Consider the following 22,135-nt stretch of genomic DNA (forward strand, 5'->3'; position numbering starts at 1 on the left):
GGAGGGGCAAAGGCCGGGGAGAGGAGCACTGTCAGGGGCATCAAAATAGAGTTTGGTACTTCTGAATGTCCAATGGTAGAAACCAAACTCTGCAGGTGCCTGTTCCAAAGCTCCCCGGCCCGTTTTGATCAATTATTTTGCAATGCCAAGAGCCTCTCATAATGAGGGTCTAATTGCTTGTGCCAGGTAGGGTCAAAGAAGAACATGCCTTTCTCAAATTAATCTGTGTAAATTAAAGATAAAGAGTAAAGGGACAGCAAAAGTTTTATTTCTTGACCCGAGAGATGGGGTAGTTAATTAGGAGTTCTTACCATAATTATCAAGGTCGCGGGTCCTATAAAACTCCAAATGAAGTAGGTGTCAAGTCGGAGCCAACATCTGTAATGAAACACAAGGGAGAGAAGGCATTCAAGGACTGCTCCCAGGACATACATCAGGAGTGAGTGAGTGACAGAGAAGAATGTGAGCTGCAAAACACGCCGGTGGGAGACAGGAAATATTACGTTGCTTGTTCATTTAAATGCTGAATTATGTGTCCAATTTCTGACAGCGCTATTGATGGAGTAAGATAATTACCTCTGGAGGAAGCAGGGAGAAAATGGCATAAGGCCTAGCTGCTAAAGCTTTCTGCATCTGTCGGAAAAAAAAAAACCAAACCCTTAAATCTGTGGGGTTTTTTAAGGAAGGAGTCCGATGAGCATCCACGGAGATTTTTCTCTGCTTTAAGCTTCTCTTCCCTCCCCGGCTCTGACACAATGCGAGCTGTCTGTCAGCTGTCAAGCAGGATGACATTTCTCCGGCAAGCAGATCAGAGCAAATTTGGTACAAATAGGAAGCACAATTTGGAATAACAGAAGGCTGAGGTTTAATTAGGTTCAGCAACTTCCTCTTTAGAGGGTTCTATTTCTCTGAACCTCCGGAGTGTTTTGTTTCCACTAATGTTTCAAGGGTTGCATATGGTCTGCACTATCACATGAAGTTGATTCATGGCCTAAAACTAAATTATTAATCGCTTAATTTCAACCACATTTAATACTCCCCACATTTTTTAAGGCCCCTGGGAAATTACATTTCCATTCCTAGCTCATTCCAGGCGACAGGAAGATAAAATGGAAGTGACTGGTTACAAGACAGACGAATATAAATTCCAAGAAAGTTTTGCACGATGTTTAAAATAATAATATCTTGTCGTATTTGCGATGCTGCAAATCACAGCTCCATTTATACATAGAGGACTAAGAAAGCATAAAACCACGCTTATACTAAACATCCAATGGAATTTCATAATTAGGCAAGTGACAGGAACTATATATATGAATTTATTCTGGTGAATGGGAGAGCAGTTCTCATGAATAACAGCTCGAGTGCACATGCTGAATGGTTTTTCCCTTCCAATGGGCTCTGCAACAGACAGAAAGGTCTTTGCCAGTAACCCCATGCAAGAGGTTAGAGGAGCTGCCTGCTGAGAGAATAAAACATGCCCTGAGCCTCTAGGACTGGGAGAAGCCAAGATATGAATAAATTCAAAGACGTACATAAAGCTCCTCACTTCCCTCCCTGACCATATCAATTTCAGGTCTCGCCAACGTGGAAAGATGTTTAGATGTATATATGGCTGCACCACTATTTGTCACAAATTAAAATACCATCACTCACTCCATGAGCATCACTCCTGAGCCGCCTCTGCAGCTGCTCAGCCAGAATCTTCATGTGGCAGCATCAAAATCTTAATGCGAGAGGCAAACAGGAGCTTTCAGAGCGATTGCACGGAAATCTTGTTTCCTCTGCGGCTGCCGAAGTTCAAGGTGATTTAGATGCAGCTGGTAATGGAACAACACGAGTGACTAGAAACTATTTGAGCCTGATTTCCTACAGGAAAGGGTTGATGCGATCATGACATCTGTGTATCTCCCGTAATAACATCTGAAATGTCACACGACTGCAACCAGATTTGACAGAGGAATAGAGGTTTCGAGGATAATGAAGTCCCTGTAAAAAGTCCTCCCGGCCATCCCTGAAAAAAGACATCTGCATAGCAGCACCTCACACATTACACAGTATTTTAGATAGACCTACCCTATTCCACAAGCAAAAAAGTGTAACTAGTGCTTATGCCTCAGACACCACATATAAATCAGGGAATATGCAGCCCCACCACTTTTTTTTCTACTGACAATAAGAACGCTGGTGTGTAGGAGAGGACTCAGAGGGCTGGTTTTGGTTTTTTCTAAATTAAAAAAAAAAAAACAAAACAGTTTAACATTCAAAACATCCCCCAGCCCCGGCTGCACAGGAGACGGGAGCGCAGGGCACTTTAATTGCCAAGCGACTTGGTTTTCCTTCAGCACAAAGGAAAGCCCAGGGAAGAGAAAAGGCATAAACCCTCTCATTACTCCTTAAAAGCATGATGGCCAGCCGTATGGTCATATCTGATGCAGCTGGTTTTGAATGTGTAGAGATTGGGACAGAGGGAAAATCCGTGAAAGCCGAAATACAGCCCTGCCGGGTTGAGCAAAGAAGCAAAAAAAAGCAACTGGTTTCCTTTCCAGCCAGCCAAATGGACGAAATTTTCCACCCTGTTCCCCTAAAAAAAAATAATAAAAAAATCTGTCTCTTTGGTCGTGGAGCACAATTCAGTGAGCAGAGCTGGATGCTGTGGATGGGAAACAGCTGAGTAGCCAGGTCCTGCCCTGGGGAGAAGCGGGGGGGCCAGGCGTGGAGAAAAAGGGTCCCTCTCCAACCAGAGACAGACAGCCTCATCTAAGCAAGGGTACAGCTTGGGAAAACCAGAGAAGGCTTCTTTTTGGGTTTTTTTTTGGGTCTGTCAGCACGCTTTAAAGAATGTGATGTCGCTATTTATTCATTTGAATAGAAAAATGGGCTTTCTATAAAGCCAGGCATGACACTCGGTCGTGGGTGACTAAATAGAAAGCTGCAGGACTGCCTCTAATCCGCAGAGGGACTTTGTGGTCATCAGGAAGAGATGTGACTTCGAACCCCTTTAAGCCATCTCTCATTAAAAATGCAAATAAAGACCAAACCATCCAAACACAGGCATCCCGCCAATTGCGCCGCGGAGCTGGGAATTGCCAGTCAGGCAAGGACAACACGGAGTTCTTCTTCCCTTAGAAGACAAAAAAACCCACACGCACAACGAGCTGCATCAACCAGCTCCTCAAAACAAGGAAGCAGCCAGGCAGGTCGCTTCCCAAAGTTGCTCATCTTGGGCTGTTGGGTTCCTCCTGGCCCCCCCCATGCCCTGGTGTGCTCTGAGCAGAGGACTTGCCCCCTTCCAAGTCCAGACCCTGCTGCTGTTAAGCCAACCAGATGCTCCAGGGCTCGGTGTGAGGCCGGGCAGAGAACCTGAAAGTCCACCTGTGCTGGGAATGCTGTTCCAAACCCTATTCCTTCCTTCAGGAGTCACACCAGTCTATTCAGGTCCTGTGGAGCAGCTTGCCTTTGCTTTTTAATTTTCTTGTTTTCCACAGTGACAAGTCGCTATATTCACCTAAAGCTTTTCCAAGTCATAAAGACTACAAAGAGTTTACTCTATTTTCTGCATGAGGAGAAATCAAATACAAAACCATCCCCGGTGTGCATTAAATATAACCAATAAACAATCATTAGCTGCCATTGGACCATAAAATCTGAAGAGCCCTAAACATATCCCCATGTTCATGGCAGCTCAGCAGTTGGTTTCACGTGGCTGTAGGGGCTCCTTGCCTGGGTGCAGCAATGGGATATGGATGCACAGGACACAGCTTTCAATGTTCTGCCTCTTCCTAGGTTCTGCCTCACGGAGTCCAGCATCCCTGTTGCCCATGCTTTCTCATAGAATCATCTAGGTTGAAAGGGATCTTCAAGATCATCTAGTCTAACCACCAACCTAACTCTGATAAAAAAAAACATCACTAAATCATGTCCCCCATCACCATGTCAACCCATCCTTTGAACATCTCCAGGGATGGTGCCTCAACCACCCCCCTGGGCAGCCCGTTCCAAGGCTTGATAACCATTCCAGTGTCAAAATTTTTCCTAATATCCAACCTGAACCTCCCCTGGCACAACGTGATGCCGTTTCCTCTTGTCCCATCGCCTGTGACTTGGGAGAAGAGACCGACCCCCCCTGGCTACACCCTCCTTTCAGGGAGCTGGAGAGAGCAATAAGGTCTCCCCTCAGCCTCCTTTTCTCCAGGCTGAACACCCCCAGCTCCCTCAGCCTCTCCTCATGAAACTTTTTCTCCAGACCCCTCACCAGCTCCGTTGCCCTTCTCTGGACCCGCTCCAGCCCCTCAATGTCTTTTTTGTGGTGAGGGGCCCAAAACTGGACACAGTAGTCGAGCTGGGGCCTCACCAGGGCCCAGTCCAGGGGGACCATCACCTCCTGAGTCCTACTCCCCACGCTGTTCCTGACACAGGCCAGGATGCTGGTGGCCTTCTTGGCCACCTGGGCACACTGCTGGCTCCTGTTCAGCTGACAGTCCACCAACACCATTCTCCTCCAAATACCCAGCACCGAAAATCAAACAAGTTCAGTGGAGCCACCCAAGACAGACCGTATTATTAGAATCTCTTCTGAGCAACTTTAACATGCATAAAATGTGGTGGACTTGGAGGCTGTGTACATACACTGGGCTTTCCTTTTGCTTTCTGACAGCCTGACTGCTTACCATGTGTATCCTGCTTTATAGGGAGGGAGAGAGGGGGGAGAAAGAACAGAGATATTCCTGTCACAATGAATTTGATCATCAGGGGATGAATATACCTACAAGTACAGTTTCTTAAATATACTGAACCATTCAAAACATAGCCACTTTCCTCTGAGGTTTGTACGAGGCATTGATATGAAACTCAGGACAGTATGGGAATAGGGAATCTTCTCGTCGATTTTGGATGGGCTGCTACTTGAGTGAGTCCTCTCAAAGAGAGGCTGCTAAAGCCTTAATCCAGCTCTTACAGAATTTTAGACACAAGCTATTGTCAAACATTAACAACAACTGCATATGCTATTTTCCCTCTGCATTTTGCAGTGTTGCACACCATGATACTTGATATCAGATATGGCCAGGAGATGGATGGATTTGGTTAACACACAGGACAAGACAAACGAGGTAATTTTCTAAAACTACAATCCCAGTATCTTCTTTGTTGCAGCAAAACTTGAGACGTGGCCATTTAGAATCATAGAATTGTCTAGGCCTGAAGGCACCTCCAAAGGCCATCTAGTCCGACCCCCCCAAAGTCAGCAGGGACACCCCCAACTAGACCAGGTTGCCCAGGGCTTCATCGAGCCTCACCTTGAATATCTCCAGGGCACCTCCCTGGGCAACCTGTTCCAGTGCTCCACCACCCTCATTGCAAAGAACTTTCTTCTCATCTCCGATCTAAATCTGCTCCCTTCCAGCTTGAAGCCATTGCCCCTCGTCCTGTCACTGCAGGCCTTTCTAAACAGGCTCTCCCCAGCCTTCCTGTAGGCTCCCTTCAGGTACTGGAAGGCTGCTATTAGGTCTCCCTGGAGCCTCCTCTTCTCCAGGCTGAACAACCCCAGCTCCCTCAGCCTGTCCTCGTAGCAGAGGTGCTCCATCCCCCTGATCATCCTTGTGGCCCTCCTCTGGACCCGCTCCATCAGGTCCATGTCCTTCCTATACTGAGGGCTCCAGACCTGCACACAATACTCCAGGTGAGGTCTCACCAGAGCAGAGGAAACCAGAAGAATCCCCTCTCTGGACCTGCTGGCAACGCTTCTTTTGATGCAGCCCAGGATGATTTAAGACTCAACAGCTGAAGATCTGGCCCATAAGAAATGTTCACTTGGAAGTCCAGGTGACCATTGCCAGAATTGCCTTGGCAATGTCAGATGACCACTCTGCCTACAGTGGGGCCTCCTGCTTTTCACCTTTACCTTAGAAATTACAATCAGAACAAGCTGAGATGCAACATTTCTGATTTATCTGGGGGAAAGGGCCAAACACGCCTTAGCTTGCTCACATGAATAGTCCCTGCTGGTCTGAATGGGATGGAATCACTAATGGAATTAGTGGAATCACTGCACTGCTGCTTGGTTATGAAAGAAAATTAATCTCCTAATATGAGTAGCTTGAACTGCTCTTAAAAAAATAGTAAAAGGAAAAGGATCAGTTCCAGTCCTTGGAATAATTAAGTGTAAGAGAGTATCTTTACTGCGCAGCTACTCCAAAATGCCAATATGAATGCTGGGACATAGAATGCTTCAGAAAATCACAATCACTCAGCAAAGAAACAGAGAGAGGAACAACTGCCTTCCAGTCCTTGGAATAATTAAGTGTAAGAGAGTATCTTTACTGCGCAGCTACTCCAAAATGCCAATATGAATGCTGGGACATAGAATGCTTCAGAAAATCACAATCACCAGGTGATAAGCAAAGAAACAGAGAGAGGAACAACTGCCTGTTCCCAGCTATGTAAGCCGGGCATGTGTTACAGGAGGGCTGGATTTAGAAAGGAAAATGAAATCAAGAAAACCTATACTGGCTGTCCAAGTAAATCATTCTGAGATGTATGAATGGTGGCACCAAATGCCAGGCAAAAAACAAATAACACTAACAGCTCCATAAGTCCTGCTTAAACAAATGCAATAAATAATGGAGAGAGGCAACTAATATATTCCAGAGGATGTTTTACAAAACCCGGCAAAACCAAGCAACTTCTTGCAATCAAATTATGTATGCCTGGCATATAGTTCACTACAAATTCTAATCAGTTCTACCCTTCTAATAACATTATACAGAAAAATACATCATCATCCATCAACCAGATGGAGCATGATAGTTATACAAAACATATTGTGTGTTTTTTTATTTTCCACTATGAGAATGTGATAAAATTGTGCACTCTGGAATTAGTGATTATAAATAAATATTTAAGGCTCTGAAAATCCCTGTAAATATTTATTTGCAAAATATTATATATACATGTTTAATCATTAAAAATACTACTTCATGCTGTGGGGAGGGATTTTACTGGCACAGACACAGGACTGCTGCCTCCTCAACACAAAGACAGCAAAGTTTTGTTGTTCACCTCCAGCAAATTTTAGCCAAATTTTGGCCCGTACCTCCCATGCCATGGAAACATTCAGATCATCACAACCTACATTGGTACTCCCTATGGAAACATTCGGGCATCCAAGGCCTGTTGGGAAAAGTCAGCGTATCCCTTGAAATATGTTTATTTTGCTGTACATCATAAAGGTCCATATATTCATTTAACAGGAGCAGAATGCAAATCTGCCATGGTGCTTTTTGGAACTGTGGTGAGGTGCCCTATGTTCCCACTCTCTACAGCCAGCCTGCTGCATGATGGAGCAACACAGCTGCAGCTCCCACAACCTACACTGGTACTCTGGCTGTCCCTACAGAGCATCACGACCTACACTGGAACTCTGGTTGTCCCTACAGAGCATCACAACCTACACTGGAACTCTGGTTGTCCCTACAGAGCATCACGACCTACACTGGTACTCTGGCTGTCCCTACAGATCATCACAACCTACACTGGTACTCTGGTTGTCCCTACAGAGCATCACACCCTGCTGGTCTGAATGGGATGGAATCACTAATGGAATTAGTGGAATCACTGCACTGCTGCTTGGTTATGAAAGAAAATTAATCTCCTAATATGAGTAGCTTGAACTGCTCTTAAAAAAAATAGTAAAAGGAAAAGGATCAGTTCCAGTCCTTGGAATAATTAAGTGTAAGAGAGTATCTTTACTGCGCAGCTACTCCAAAATGCCAATATGAATGCTTGGACATAGAATGCTTCAGAAAATCACAATCACTCAGCAAAGAAACAGAGAGAGGAACAACTGCCTGTTCCCGGCTATGTAAGCCGGGCATGTGTTACAGGAGGGCTGGATTTAGAAAGGAAAATGAAATCAAGAAAACCTACACTGGCTGTCCAAGTAAATCATTCTGAGATGTATGAATGGTGGCACCAAATGCCAGGCAAAAAACAAATAACACTAACAGCTCCATAAGTCCTGCTTAAACAAATGCAATAAATAATGGAGAGAGGCAACTAATATATTCCAGAGGATGTTTTACAAAACCCGGCAAAACCAAGCAACTTCTTGCAATCAAATTATGTATGCCTGGCATATAGTTCACTACAAATTCTAATCAGTTCTACCCTTCTAATAACATTATACAGAAAAATACATCATCATCCATCAACCAGATGGAGCATGATAGTTATACAAAACATATTGTGTGTTTTTTTATTTTCCACTATGAGAATGTGATAAAATTGTGCACTCTGGAATTAGTGATTATAAATAAATATTTAAGGCTCTGAAAATCCCTGTAAATATTTATTTGCAAAATATTATATATACATGTTTAATCATTAAAAATACTACTTCATGCTGTGGGGAGGGATTTTACTGGCACAGACACAGGACTGCTGCCTCCTCAACACAAAGACAGCAAAGTTTTGTTGTTCACCTCCAGCAAATTTTAGCCAAATTTTGGCCCGTACCTCCCATGCCATGGAAACATTCAGATCATCACAACCTACATTGGTACTCCCTACAGAGCATCACAACCTACACTGGTACTCTGGTTGTCCCTACAGAGCATCACAACCTACACTGGTACTCTGGTTGTCCCTACAGAGCATCACGACCTACATTGGTACTCTGGCTGTCCCTACAGATCATCACAACCTACACTGGTACTCTGGTTGTCCCTACAGAGCATCACGACCTACATTGGTACTCTGGTTGTCCCTACAGAGCATCACAACCTACACTGGAACTCTGGCTGTCCCTACAGATCATCACAACCTACATTGGTACTCCCTACAGAACATCACAACCTACACTGGTACTCTGGTTGTCCCTGCAGAGCATCACGAGTGACTTTGCAAAGATGAGGGCGGATGCAAATAAAATGCTGTCTCACGTCCAAAGCAATGCCCTGGGCTTGGGGATGTCCTTTTGCCACGAGAGAATGAAGACATTTTCAACACTCAACAGCTATAGAGCACTGTAAGAGAACACAGTTCTGCTGGCTTTCACCATGAACTAGCTGCATTAATGGGTTTTCTTGGTAGACAAACATTGAGAGAGAAGTCAAATGGATCACTCTGGTGCTACAAGCCCTGTGATGGTAACACTGCAGGAGTCACACATTGAACAGCGTGGAAGGCGAGTAGGGCCCGAGAGGTGATTGTCCCCCTGTACTCGGCACTGGTGAGGCCTCACCTTGAGTACTGTGTCCAGTTTTGGGCCCCCTACCATAAAAAAGACATTGAGGTGCTGGAGCGGGTCCAGAGAAGGGCGACAAAGATGGTGAGGGGTCTGGAGAATAAGTCTTATGAGGAGAGGCTGAGGGAGCTGGGGTTATTCAGCCTGGAGAAGAGGAGGCTGAGGGGAGACCTTCTTGCTCTCTACAGCTCCCTGAAAGGAGGGTGTAGAGAGGTGGGGGTCGGTCTCTTTTCTCAAGTCACAGGCGACAGGACAAGAGGAAATGGCCTCAAGTTGCCCCAGGGGAGGTTCAGGCTGGATATTAGGAAACATTTTTTCACTGAAAGGGTTATCAGACACTGGAATGGGCTGCCCAGGGAGGTGGTTGAGGCCCCATCCCTGGAGGTGTTCAAAAGACGGGTTGATGTAGTGCTGGGAGGTATGGTTTAGTGATGATGCTCCTTGTTTGTTGTGTGGGTGTCTATTTTTGTCAGTTAGGTTGACGGTTGGACAAGATGATCTTTAAGGTCCCTTCCAACCTAGAAGATTCTGTGATTCTGTGATTCTGTGAAGGCAGCCACTAAAAAATCAGACTGTGAACTGGGCTGGTGTGGACACAGCTCCAGTGATGGTAGGTGCGTGGGAGCTGACTTTCCAGGGAGCTGGACATCATGGTCCTGATGCTCAACGTGCCCCATGTAGGCCACTGTGAAGAGACAGGTCCTCCGTAGAAACACTGCAGTAAGAAAAAGTTTATCTAAAGGGACAATGCAGAGTCTTTCAGTACCTGATTCAATGGGAGCTTAGGTATCGGTCAAGAGGGGATGTGAAGAGAAGAGCTGGGTGGAGGCAGAAAGCAGGTGGCAGCTGATGGAAACGGTCTTCTCCAGAAATTGTACTGTGTTACTTTTTCTTTGCCCACTAGGCCTGTTCAAAGTCGGTCAAACTACTTTGGATAAACTGGTAGAGATCCTTGAAAACTTACTCCCTCCTACCTGTATCTGTGTGGGCCATTTCCTTTCCACAAAGTGTGACACTTACACAAATTCAGGTTGCTATTCTCCTACTCATGGGAGGAACACGACGCAAATACTCAGCTGGGATCCAAGCCTACCTGCTGGCACGGTAATGAATCACGAGCAGCTCCACCACTCTATGGATTTACTTCCGCAAGAAATCAGGTTCATCTCTATCAATAAGGTTTCAGGCAAAAATTCTGCAGTTGAATTTAATGCAATATTAACTGTTAATCGTGGCCTGACCCAAGCTATGCTAAAAAAAGAGCTTTAAAAATGCCACCAGCTCATTGCTATGTATGCCTTCAGACTGAGCCCTTAATACAGTTAAAATGACAGGAGAAAGGCAGCCTGACAAGTGAAAGCAAAAAAAGTAAATAAAAACACATTGTTAGTATTACTGTAACAAAGCTGGCAAAGAATATCAAAGGCTCAATTTTCCCTTTGTTTTCCATTAGACGATGTTGCACAATCATCTAAATTGTGCTTTGATACCAGCTTAAGCAACGCTGAAAACATTTAGGAATACTCATAATGATAAATGATGTAGCTGTTCTGATTTGCAAAGAGTCTAGTGCACTCCACAGTCCCCGCCTATTTCGCTTGCAGGCTCTGTTAATTTGATAGAACACTTCAAAAAACAGAGGAAGAAGAAAGCAGTGTTCCATCATCCACGTGAGAAATGCTCTTTGGTTGGAGAAGAAGTACGACCTTGCTGATACAGCACCAAACTGAAACCTGGGACAGCCACCTCTGCTGGTCCTATGCAATGATGTGATAAAATTTTCCCCCACTGAAGATATCTTCCCAAGAAGATACCTTTGCAAACTGTTTCACAGTGAGGAATTTGTCCTGTCTCACCATGGACTGTGTTGGAGACACAAAGATAAGGCAAGGAATGCCTCTGGGCTGAGCTCTGCCTGCACAAGCCTCCTTTGCCTGACAGGTCTCTGAGCTCTTCACTTCCCTTTCACAGAATCACAGAATCTTCTAGGTTGGAAGGGACCTTAAAGATCATCTTGTCCAACCGTCAACCTGACTGACAAAAATAGCCACCCACACAACAAACAAGGAGCATCATCACTAAACCATACCTCCCAGCACCACATCAACCCGGCTTTTGAACACCTCCAGGGATGGGGCCTCAACCACCTCCCTGGGCAGCCCATTCCAATGCCTGAGAACCCTTTCAGTGAAAACATTTTTCCTAATATCCAGCCTGAACCTCCCCTGGCGCAACTTGAGGCCATTTCCTCTTGTCCTGTCGCCTGGGACTTGAGAGAAGAGACCGACCCCCACCTCTCTACACCCTCCTTTCAGGGAGTTGGAGAGAGCAATAAGGTCTCCCCTCAGCCTCCTCTTCTCCAGGCTGAACACCCCCAGCTCCCTCAGCCTCTCCTCATAAGACTTATTCTCCAGACCCCTCACCATCTTTGTCGCCCTTCTCTGGACCCGCTCCAGCACCTCAATGTCTTTTTTATGGTAGGGGGCCCAAAACTGGACACAGTACTCAAGGTGAGGCCTCACCAGTGCCAAGTACAGGGGGACAATCACCTCTCGGTGATTTGTCATTTGGTACTTCCTAAACGGCTCTTAAACACATCCAGGGATGGCAACTCAACCACCTCCCTGGGCAGCCTGTTCCAGACTCTGACCACTCTTCCTGTGAAGAATTGTTTCCTAATGTTCAGTCTAAACCTACCCTGTTGGGAGCTTGAAGCCGTTCCCTACCTGGGAGAAGAGACCAGCATCAACCTCTCTACAATGTCGTTTCAAGTAGTTGTAGACAGTGATGAGGTCTCCCTTCAGCCTCCTCTTCCTCAAACTAATCACTCCCAGCTCCTTCGATGTGGTGTTGGGGGATGTGGTGTAGGGGAGAACTTTGTAGAGTAGGGTTGATGGTTGGACTCGATGATCCCAAGGGTCTTTTCCAACCTCAATGATTCTATGATTCTACGATTCCCTTCCCACTCCCACCACTCCCAAGCACCCCCACTCACACTTTGTCTGTGCCATAGCTCCGGTAGTCCACCGCTGCCGAGACAGCCACAATCAGTGCAGGCATGCCATAGCCAACCAAATAGAAGTACTTCCTCCGGGAGTGCTCGCTCTCGAAAACTTCCACCAGCATGATGTAGAGCTGCACCCCTTCCAGGAACATCCAGGTGAAAGCTGCCAGGAAGAAGAAGTGCAGGAGGGCAGCAAAGACGGCACAGGCAATCTGAGTGAGGAGCACAGAGAAAGGTGTTGGTACCGTGATTTGAGGTAAAACAACTAATTTTTTTCTGTTGGGTGATTTCACTTTTTCAGCTGGGCCTCTTCTAACTAACTAAACTCTGAAATTAACAGCGTTTTGTTCAGAAATTGTTCACTCTCACAGTGATAAGACCTGATTATACCAAGGGATGGTGAGCAGAGAGGCTCTTGTTTATACTTATTGCTACAACAACCAAGGTCAGGTAACTTCGTTATTTGCCCCCTTAGAGGGTTGGAAGTGGAAAAGCGTAGAGGGGTCCCACCTGTGGGGAGGAGGGACAGGAGAGGTGACCCAAACCTGACCAACAGGGTGTTCCATCCCATCTGCCCCATGCTCAGTGTAAAAGCTGAGGGATCAAAGGGTCAACTCTCTTCCTTCAATGGCCAACGGCTGAGGAGGACCCTGTCTGTTCCTCTGCCTTTGATCCCCATCCGAGTGTTCCTGACTCCAGATCCAGGATCCAGCTCCTGTCCATCACCGAGTCCAGCCTGGGACTTTCCCCTGTGCCTGCTGGTGACGTGATCATCATCCTGGGACCTTGGTTTTGTATATAATGTATACTATTTTTTTCTTTTCTTATTATTATTTATTATTTCATTATTTATTAATATTTTCATTAAAGTAGTTTAGTTTTTTCTAAACTCATAAATCTCTTTTTTTTATCTCTTCCTCTCCTCTCTTTTCCTTAGAGGGGGGAGGGAGGGGCCATCTGTCATTCTGATTGGTCAATCTGGTCAAAACCACGACACATGATGAATTAATGCAACACTGGGGATTACTCTTACTGAGAAGTTTAATAAGAGTGACAGAGTTCTTATCTTCCCTTCTCCAAAGGAAGAACTTTTTTTTCACTTGGAAAATAGACACGTCTGCATATATACATTATATTCCAAGATAAAAAAGGTAGGTACATACACAATCTGGCAAATAAACATACAAAGATGTACACAGCATACAACCTGCTTATTGAACGTATACACACCTTATTTACAAACAATGCACATACAGCCCTGAAATCGCAGCAGGCACCAGCATCTGACTCTCAGGTGAGAACCAGGGGCCTGACCCTGTGACATCTTATCTCATTTCATGGTCAAACATCCCCCAGGCACCGAGACGAAAGACGGCGGCAAGAACAGAAAGAGCTTTGGTTCTTACCGGCTGATCGGTCCGATTGATGCCGATGAGGAAGAGGAGTTCTGCCACAAAGAGGCTGATGCACAAGTTCTTGTGAATCGTGTTACGGTCACTCTGCAGCCCCCGGAAGAAGCAGAAGGTGAAGATGCAGATCAGGAGGCAGACCAGCGAGAGCAGGATGCCAACCCACGTGATAAAGTCCAGGAGCAGATCATGGACTGCATCACTGTGCTGGAGATAAAACCAAAAAGATCATCAGTTGCGTAGTGCATGGCTTCTAATCCACCCCAGACACAAAGGAAGGCTGTCTGAGACCCTTCCCCAAATATTTGTCTCCACTCACCAAGCTGTGGCTCAATGGACCAGCAGGGAAAACACTACATGCACCAAGACTTCAATCCTGCATCAAGAAAGCTGCAACCTGAAGCATAGACTCTAAAGTGCCCGCCACGTGCCCTGAACAGACTGGGACCCCACCATGTCCTAGAAACCACGTGTTGAAAATACCAAGATGTCCTAGCTAGGCTTGTGTGCAGCTCCATCTTTTGCAAATAAGGCAAAGGAGCAGACACATGGTATAAAGAACCACGGAACATCAGGATTCGAGGGTAAAAATGTTTCCTGCTGACAGCATCATGGAGGTGGCAACCACAGGTCCCTTGCAACCATTTATCAACAGTGAAAAAAGACTATCTTTAAAATGTTCACAGAGATGTATGAGCTTGGAGGCCTTGGACAAAAAGGGATCATTTAAAATGTCTTGCATGTTTTGTTTTGTTTTGTTTTTTCACTAGGGAAGGAGAAATAAAGTTTGATTATTCTTTTTCAAACCCTGGAGCTATATTTTAAAATAAATATTTTAAAATAAAATCAGAGGTATCCCTAGATTTATATCTTTGAAGTCAGAGGGATCCCTAGACCACTCCTCAGGGAAAAAAAGACAGACCTTTTAACGCGATTTGCTTTTAAACGATAACAGCACAGTGATTTTTAAGACAGCTTGGAAAATGGGTGATTCCTTCTGATGAACTTGTAAGATGGTTTTACCCCAAAAGCATGGCTATTGTGGTGGCAAAGTTAGGCAACACAGCAATGATGTCTTGCAACGGGCAGCATAGGTTGTGCCTTGGATCTGCTGATAAATCACTGCAGGACTGCTCCTGGGCTTATGGTCCATGTCCCTTATTCCTTACTCAGGCTGTAAAAGTCATGCAGAACTCCCCAAGTTTCCACCAGATGCGGTGAAATCAGAGATAACCATTACTTAGTAAAATTGAAAAAAGAAATGAGGTATACACGGTGAGCCATGAGACGGCTGCTTGGGGCAAAGCGGTTAGGGTCAATGAGCTGAGGGAAATAGTGGTTGGAAATCTCTGGGGGCTTTTCAAAAAGACCAGAGAGGCTTGAAACCCAGCTTTGTGGTCCACCAGTCTGTGTTGTAAGTGGTATTCACATTCCACAGAATCACAGAATCACAGAATCTTCTAGGTTGGAAGGGACCTTAAAGATCATCTTGTCCAACCGTCAACCTAATTTTGACAAAAATAAACACCCAGACAACAAACAAGGAGCATCATCACTAAACCATACCTCCCAGCACTTCATCAACCTGTCTTTTGAACACCTCCAGGGATGGGGCCTCAACCACCTCCCTGGGCAGCCCATTCCAGCTCCATCTTTTGCAAATAAGGCAAAGGAGCAGACACATGGTATAAAGAACCACGGAACATCAGGATTCGAGGGTAAAAATGTTTCCTGCTGACAGCATCATGGAGGTGGCAACCACAGGTCCCTTGCAACCATTTATCAACAGTGAAAAAAGACTATCTTTAAAATGTTCACAGAGATGTATGAGCTTGGAGGCCTTGGACAAAAAGGGATCATTTAAAATGTCTTGCATGTTTTGTTTTGTTTTGTTTTTTCACTAGGGAAGGAGAAATAAAGTTTGATTATTCTTTTTCAAACCCTGAAGCTATATTTTAAAAATCAGAGGTATCCCTAGATTTATATATTTGAAATCAGAGGGATCCCTAGACCGCTCCTCAGGAAAAAAAGACAGACCTTTTAACGCGATTTGCTTTTAAATGATAACAGCACAGTGATTTTTAAGACAGCTTGGAAAATGGGTGATTCCTTCTGATGAACTTGTAACATGGTTTTACCCCAAAAGCATGGCTATTGTGGTGGCAAAGTTAGGCAACACAGCAACGATGTCTTGCAACGGGCAGCATAGGTGTGCCTTGGCTCTGCTGAGAAATCACTGCAGGACTGCTCCTGGGCTTATGGTCCATGTCCCTTATTCCTTACTCAGGCTGTAAAAGTCATGCAGAACTCCCCAAGTTTCCACCAGATGCGGTGAAATCAGAGATAACCATTACTTAGTAAAATTGAAAAAAGAAATGAGGTATACACGGTGAGCCATGAGACGGCTGCTTGGGGCAAAGCGGTTAGGGTCAATGAGCTGAGGGAAATAGTGGTTGGAAATCTCTGGGGGCTTTTCAAAAAGACCAGAGAGGCTTGAAACCCAGCTTTGTGGTCCACCAGTCTGTGTTGTAAGTGGTATTCACATTCCACAGAATCACAGAATCACAGAATCTTCTAGGTTGGAAGGGACCTTAAAGATCATCTTGTCCAACCGTCAACCTAATTTTGACAAAAATAAACACCCAGACAACAAACAAGGAGCATCATCACTAAACCATACCTCCCAGCACTTCATCAACCTGTCTTTTGAACACCTCCAGGGATGGGGCCTCAACCACCTCCCTGGGCAGCCCATTCCAGTGTCTGAGAACCCTTTCAGTGAAAAAATTTTTCCTAATATCCAGCCTGAACCTCCCCTGGTGCAACTTGAGGCCATTTCCTCTTGTCCTGTCACCTGTGACTTGAGAAAAGAGACCGACCCCCACCTCTCTGCACCCTCCTTTCAGGGAGTTGGAGAGAGCAATAAGGTCTCCCCTCAGCCTCCTCTTCTCCAGGCTGAATAACCCCAGCTCCCTCAGCCTCTCCTCATAAGACTTATTCTCCAGACCCCTCACCATCTTTGTCGCCCTTCTCTGGACCCGCTCCAGCACCTCAATGTCTTTTTTATGGTAGGGGGCCCAAAACTGGACACAGCACTCGAGGTGAGGCCTCACCAGTGCCCAGTACAGGGGGACCATCACCTCTCGGGCCCTACTCCCCACACTGTTCCTGACACAGGCCAGGATGCTGGTGGCCTTCTTGGCCACCTGGGCACACTGCTGGCTCCTGTTCAGCCCACAGGCCACCAACACCCCCAGGGCCTTTTCTGCCCGGCAGCTCCAGCCACTCTGCCCCCAGCCTGGAGCGCTGCAGGGGGTTGGTGTGACCCAAGGGCAGGACCCGGCACTTGGCCTTGTTGAACCTCATCCCGTTGGTCTCGGCCCATCGATCCAGCCTGTCGAGATCTCTCTGCAGAGAGATATCTCTTCCCCTCCACTTCCGGCATTTTGACGACTTAGGCATTACGTAGGTTGGCAAATGCAAGAGTGTCACACTTTAAAAAGCCTGGACAAACTGGCAACATTCTCCTCCCTGTTGGATAAAAGCTTATGACAGATGGAGAGGAAAGGTGATTAATTTATCCATTTTATTTGCCTGCTTGTCAATGATAAAGCCACATCAAATGTCAGGCCTTCTCTGATATATACTTTGCTATGTCAGCACCTGTGAGAAACAGCTCAAACCTTTCAGCTCTTTGGTCTTATCAGCAAGAGTGATAGGCATCAAATGAAAATGAAAGATGGGGAGTGACTTTCCCCTCCATCTCTTCCATGCTGGAAGTTTTGTCTCCAGGGAGACCTGGAGGTGGAGAGATGAGGGCTGCTTTCCCTAAAAGCTCTTGCAGCTCTTCCTAAGTTTTTCCACTGTCTAAGGAACTAGGGATTGCAAGTCCAACAGAGAGGCAAGAAATCATTGTGTGCATGACAGAAATACGTATTCCAGACAGCTCCTTGAGCAGTACCCAGAAAATCGAGAAGATGAAGCACACGTCATTTTCCTGGCGGCTGCACTTTGCTTTATCTCCGTGGCATTCCAGCTCATCCATCCCTCTTAACTGAGTGTGAAAAAAATGTTAATGCAATTCTTGCACCTTGCAAATCGTTCTTTCATGTGGAGCTGCTGGGGAACGGCAGGAGAGCATCTCCAGCTCACCTGATCAGAGTGTCCTGCCAGCCTGAAGGGACCAAGAGCTCTTGGGCTGGACGAGTAGGGCAAGGCAGCTAAAGCGGGTGGATGCAAGGAGAAAGACACAAGGCAGATTTTGGCCAGATGTGTCATCCCATCCAGATGTGGCCAATGGCGCAGATTCCTCTATCCCAAGACAAAGTGGAACAGGGAAAGCTCTCTGAGGGGTTCTTCCCCTACGTGAGATGAATCTCACAGGTTCTCAGCTCCTGTACTTCTATCAATAAACCATAACTCTGCTGACTTTAAGACAAAATGCAGGAATTAGGGGTGGCTTTGGTTCTGGAGGGAGATCCTGCCATCTAAGGTTCACGGTCCTCCTCAGGGAAGGGCTGCTTGCCCAGGTAGCTCACCATGTTTAACAAGAAATGCAGTCTTCATTGCCATGTTATTATTATCACTCGTACTACTCGTCTTTTTAATATTAATCATAATTATGATACTGATTTTGTGTACACAACACCCACCCCTGAAGTGTTGGGAAACAACCATAAAAACAACTCCTCTGTAATTACAACCTCCCTCCCCAAACTCAACAAACTCACAAAAGAACAAACAAAAAGAAATAATAACAATAAACTAGGAACAAAAGCAATTTAAAAACACCTTAGGGGGAAAAAAATGTATGAACGTGTAGCTTTTCTAGTGAAGCCCAAGAGAAGAAGGGAGCTGGATTTCAAAGACTTGGTGCACTCAGTCCTGTTTGAGATGCACGCTTCCCATGGCAGTGTCTACTGCCCCCTCGCCAGGCACATCCCGAGCTTTTACACCAGTGAGTTCAATGAAAGGAAATTTGCCTTTTCCTGGAGATCCAACCTTGTAAAACGCTGTGCTGCCACAGGCCACAAAGCAGAGTAGTAAGGGAAAAGAAGGGACCGCGGTAATCGCTCCTCCACACCATGAGATTGTCCTTGCCGTCACCTGGTCACCAGTGGGACAAATAATGGGACTAATGGGACAAATACTGGTTTCCACACTTGGTATATGTCATTCCAAGGTGAAATATAATAAATAGCACACCAAGATTTTGTACCTGCGTCGCTCGCAGTCTCTGAACTTGGTCCCTCAACTGCAGAGACACGCAAAAGGAACGCATTTTCCCTTTACCCTGCCCAGCCCTGTTCAAGCACTACCTGAACCAGGGATAAAATAGCTTTGATGTACAGGCTGATGATATCCTTCCAGCACCCTGCATGCCCTAGGGTGCCTCAGGCAGGCAAAATACATCTGAAACCAGCAGAGTATTGGTTAACAGTCAACTCTTGCTTCTTGATAATCTCCTCAAAGACCTGGGAAGCTGGAAGAGCCCATGGGAGGTACCAGCCACCAGTCCCTGACAGCATCAATCAAACACCCCCTTGGGCTCTCAAGACCAGTACTACGTGGCCCACTGAGTTTTGTTACCACCAAGCTACCCTGGCTTTGCAGGTAAAGCTGACACACAGGTTATTTTCAACACAGGAAAGACTTATTGAGTAATTGAAAGAAAAAAAAAATCATTCACATCAGTGAAAGAGCTTCTCTATTAAGTACGTTATACATTTATGATTTAAGGCAGGAGCCTGACCCAAAACCCAGTGGAAGAAAATTTCCCTGTCTTTAGATCCCAAATCCTGCTTTTGCTCTGGTGGGGCCAAGAGCAGCCAAGAGAGAGGTGATGGAAACCTGTGCAGGAGGAGCTACAGGAGCCCTGGTAGCAACCAGAGGAGGGTGAGCAGGCAGCCTAGATATTAGGCAGGCTGGGAAAATCAATGAGCAGCTTTGGCAGCGCCCGTACACCAGAGCCCAGCTAATAAAAACAAATCCCAAGGAATGTCAGCTTATGATAGAATGGCTTTCCCTGAGATGAACAGCCATTTCCTCCTTTATTAAAAATATCAGTGGAAGAAAACAGCAGCCAAACTGAGCTGCCAGCAGCAAAGGACACATTCCTTCACCTAATCTGTCTCTCCAGGAATTGAAAGAGTAATATGTTTGGGGGTGGAGGAATAAGCAAGCAGTAAATAAAAACACAGTGTCATCAGCTAGCTCAGATATGACCACTTGGTGCCCAGTGGGAGCTGGCAGTGTGCTGGGCTGGGCAGAAACCCAAGTGGGACAGGTTTGAACTCCTGCGAGTTGCTGATGCTGCTCCTCCTCGGATCTGTAGCCATCTGGGATCGTGCAGTCTCCCTCTGCCCTTCTTCCCCCATCACTGGTGTTGAGAGAGGATCACTGCTACGACCTGGCTGTAATGTTTCGTGGCTAAGTACAAAGAGCTACTTAAGAAGTAAATGGTTTTGCAGATGTGCCAAAAGCATCAGCTGGGCTACACAGACTGGGAGGAAACCCCAGGGGCTCCCACAGCTCATCTGGGATGGCTAATGGCCATCCATGAGAGGTTTTGAGGGAGCTTTTCCCCTTCTGTGTCCAAGAGGGATACATGCTGGGGGAAAATCCTACTTCTTTAGCACCCATCCTCTCCCTCTTTCCCAAGGATGGACCAAGGGAGACAGGCAGCTCTGCTCTGCAGTGGACATAGCACCATGGACCTGGTACTTATAACCTCTGTGCTCTTCAAAGGTGCTGCTGTCATGGGCACCATCAGGCCCTAACCCAGGAATAAAAAGAGCTTAATTTCCACCTGAAGCCCCTGTGCAACATCACTGTCTTCCGACTACGGCCATTTAAAATAAGGTTCATACCCCCAAGGACTCCAGCAAGATGGTTTAGCCACCTTTCCTGTCCTTGCCTTAGTCCTCAAAGCTGCCTTCATATTCTGTACAGGACACACAGACCATCTTCCTCCCTCCCTTGCCTTCCTTGGCAAGATGAAGGCACCCTAGCAGATCCCTTTCCCACGAAGTCCTCCCCCAAATGCAACAGCCTGTAGTGACTGGCAGAAGCAGCAGCCACCGCAAGCTGCAGAAACCCCCCCGGCCAGAATAAAGTGATAATGGGGATAAGTGTGCACAGAAAGTGGGTACAGACCTCACCTTGCCACGTGTTACACGTTACTATGGGTATGGTGTGTTGAAAGAGCCCAGTGTTTCCATCGTACACCATTGCCACCGAGACATAGTTGAGGTGAGATTCAAAGGCCTGTTTACAAAGGCCTGCAGTGACAGGATGAGGGGCAATGGCTTTGAGGTGAGATTCAAAGGCCTGTTTACAAAGGCCTGAAGTGACAGGACGAGGGGAAATGGCTTTAAACTGGAGGGGAGCAGATTTAGACTGGAGATGAGGAGAGGGTTCTTCACTGTGAGGGTGGTGGAGCACTGGAACAGGTTGCCCAGGGAGGTGGTTGAGGCCCCTTCCCTGGAGATATTCAAGGTGAGGCTCGACGAGGCCCTGGGCAGCCTGGTCTAGTTGGGGGTGTCCTGGGCAACCTGGTTGCCCTGGGCAACCTGGTCTAGTTGGGGGTGTCCCTGCTGACTGTGGGGGGGTCGGACTAGATGACCCTTGGAAGTCCCTTCCAGCCTGGACAACTCTATGACTCAGTTGTGAGATCAGAGATTCAGTTGTGGAGAGGAGGAGAGGCTTGGGACAATAATTGTACCCGTTATCCTACTCTCCCATGCTGGCTGGATTTAGGAAAGCACCATAGCTCTGCTTACCCCAGAAATGAATTAGGGCAGTTGTGACAAACTCTGTGTAGGTATCTACCCAGCCAAGCTGCCAGCTGGTTAATTTGAATTCCTGGAAAAAAACATTTGATGGCAGCATCATCAGCTTCTGCTGTGGCACCGATGGTCTGACCCAGCCCGGTGCCAGAGAATGCACAGACAAGGAAGAGCAAGATGTCAAACCTGAGAGATCTAGAAACAGTGAGACACAACCAGATGTCAGCCCAAAACAATGTGTGCATCAGACTCCACCGAGTGACTCGCTGCCTACCTTGACAGAAACCTCAAGCACTGCCACCGGGTACAATGGAGCTCAGAGGCACACATTACTCAACCTAATGGGTATATCTTCTCACAGGTAATTAACAATAGAACGAGAGGGAACGGCTTCAAGCTCCAACAGGGTAGGTTTAGATTGAACATTAGGAAGGAATTTTTTACTGAAAGAGGGGGCGGGCATTGGAACAGGCTGCCCAGGGAGGTGGTTGAGTCACCGTCCCTGGATGTGTTTAAGGGACGTTTAGATGGGGTACTGAGGGACATGGTGTAGGGGAGGACTTTGTAGAGTAGGGGAGATGGTTGGACTCGATGATCTCTTCCAACCTCAATGATTCTATGATTCTATCTGGCCTAAGGGATAACGTGCTGTTTACAACTCCTTATTCTTGAGTCATTCAAGTCACAGGTT

The 22,135-nt window shown here is 46.4% G+C and overlaps 1 protein-coding gene across 14 annotated transcripts in view; it reads right to left on the reverse strand.

The window, feature by feature from the left end:
• Positions 1-22,135, reverse strand: part of ADGRL3 (adhesion G protein-coupled receptor L3) — a 591,492-nt gene that overhangs the window by 52,744 nt on the left and 516,613 nt on the right. For all 14 annotated transcript variants that reach the window (XM_014943112.1, XM_014943115.1, XM_014943111.1 and 11 more), the window contains 3 exons: positions 13,655-13,864; positions 12,240-12,460; positions 312-378 (listed from right to left, as the gene is read on the reverse strand). In XM_014943112.1, the coding sequence (XP_014798598.1) occupies positions 312-378; positions 12,240-12,460; positions 13,655-13,864 (498 nt within the window). The remainder of the gene's footprint in view (positions 1-311; positions 379-12,239; positions 12,461-13,654; positions 13,865-22,135) is intronic.

The sequence above is a fragment of the Calidris pugnax genome, unplaced genomic scaffold, assembly GCF_001431845.1.
Source record: "Calidris pugnax isolate Ruff unplaced genomic scaffold, ASM143184v1 scaffold16, whole genome shotgun sequence".
Lineage (NCBI taxonomy): Eukaryota > Metazoa > Chordata > Aves > Charadriiformes > Scolopacidae > Calidris > Calidris pugnax.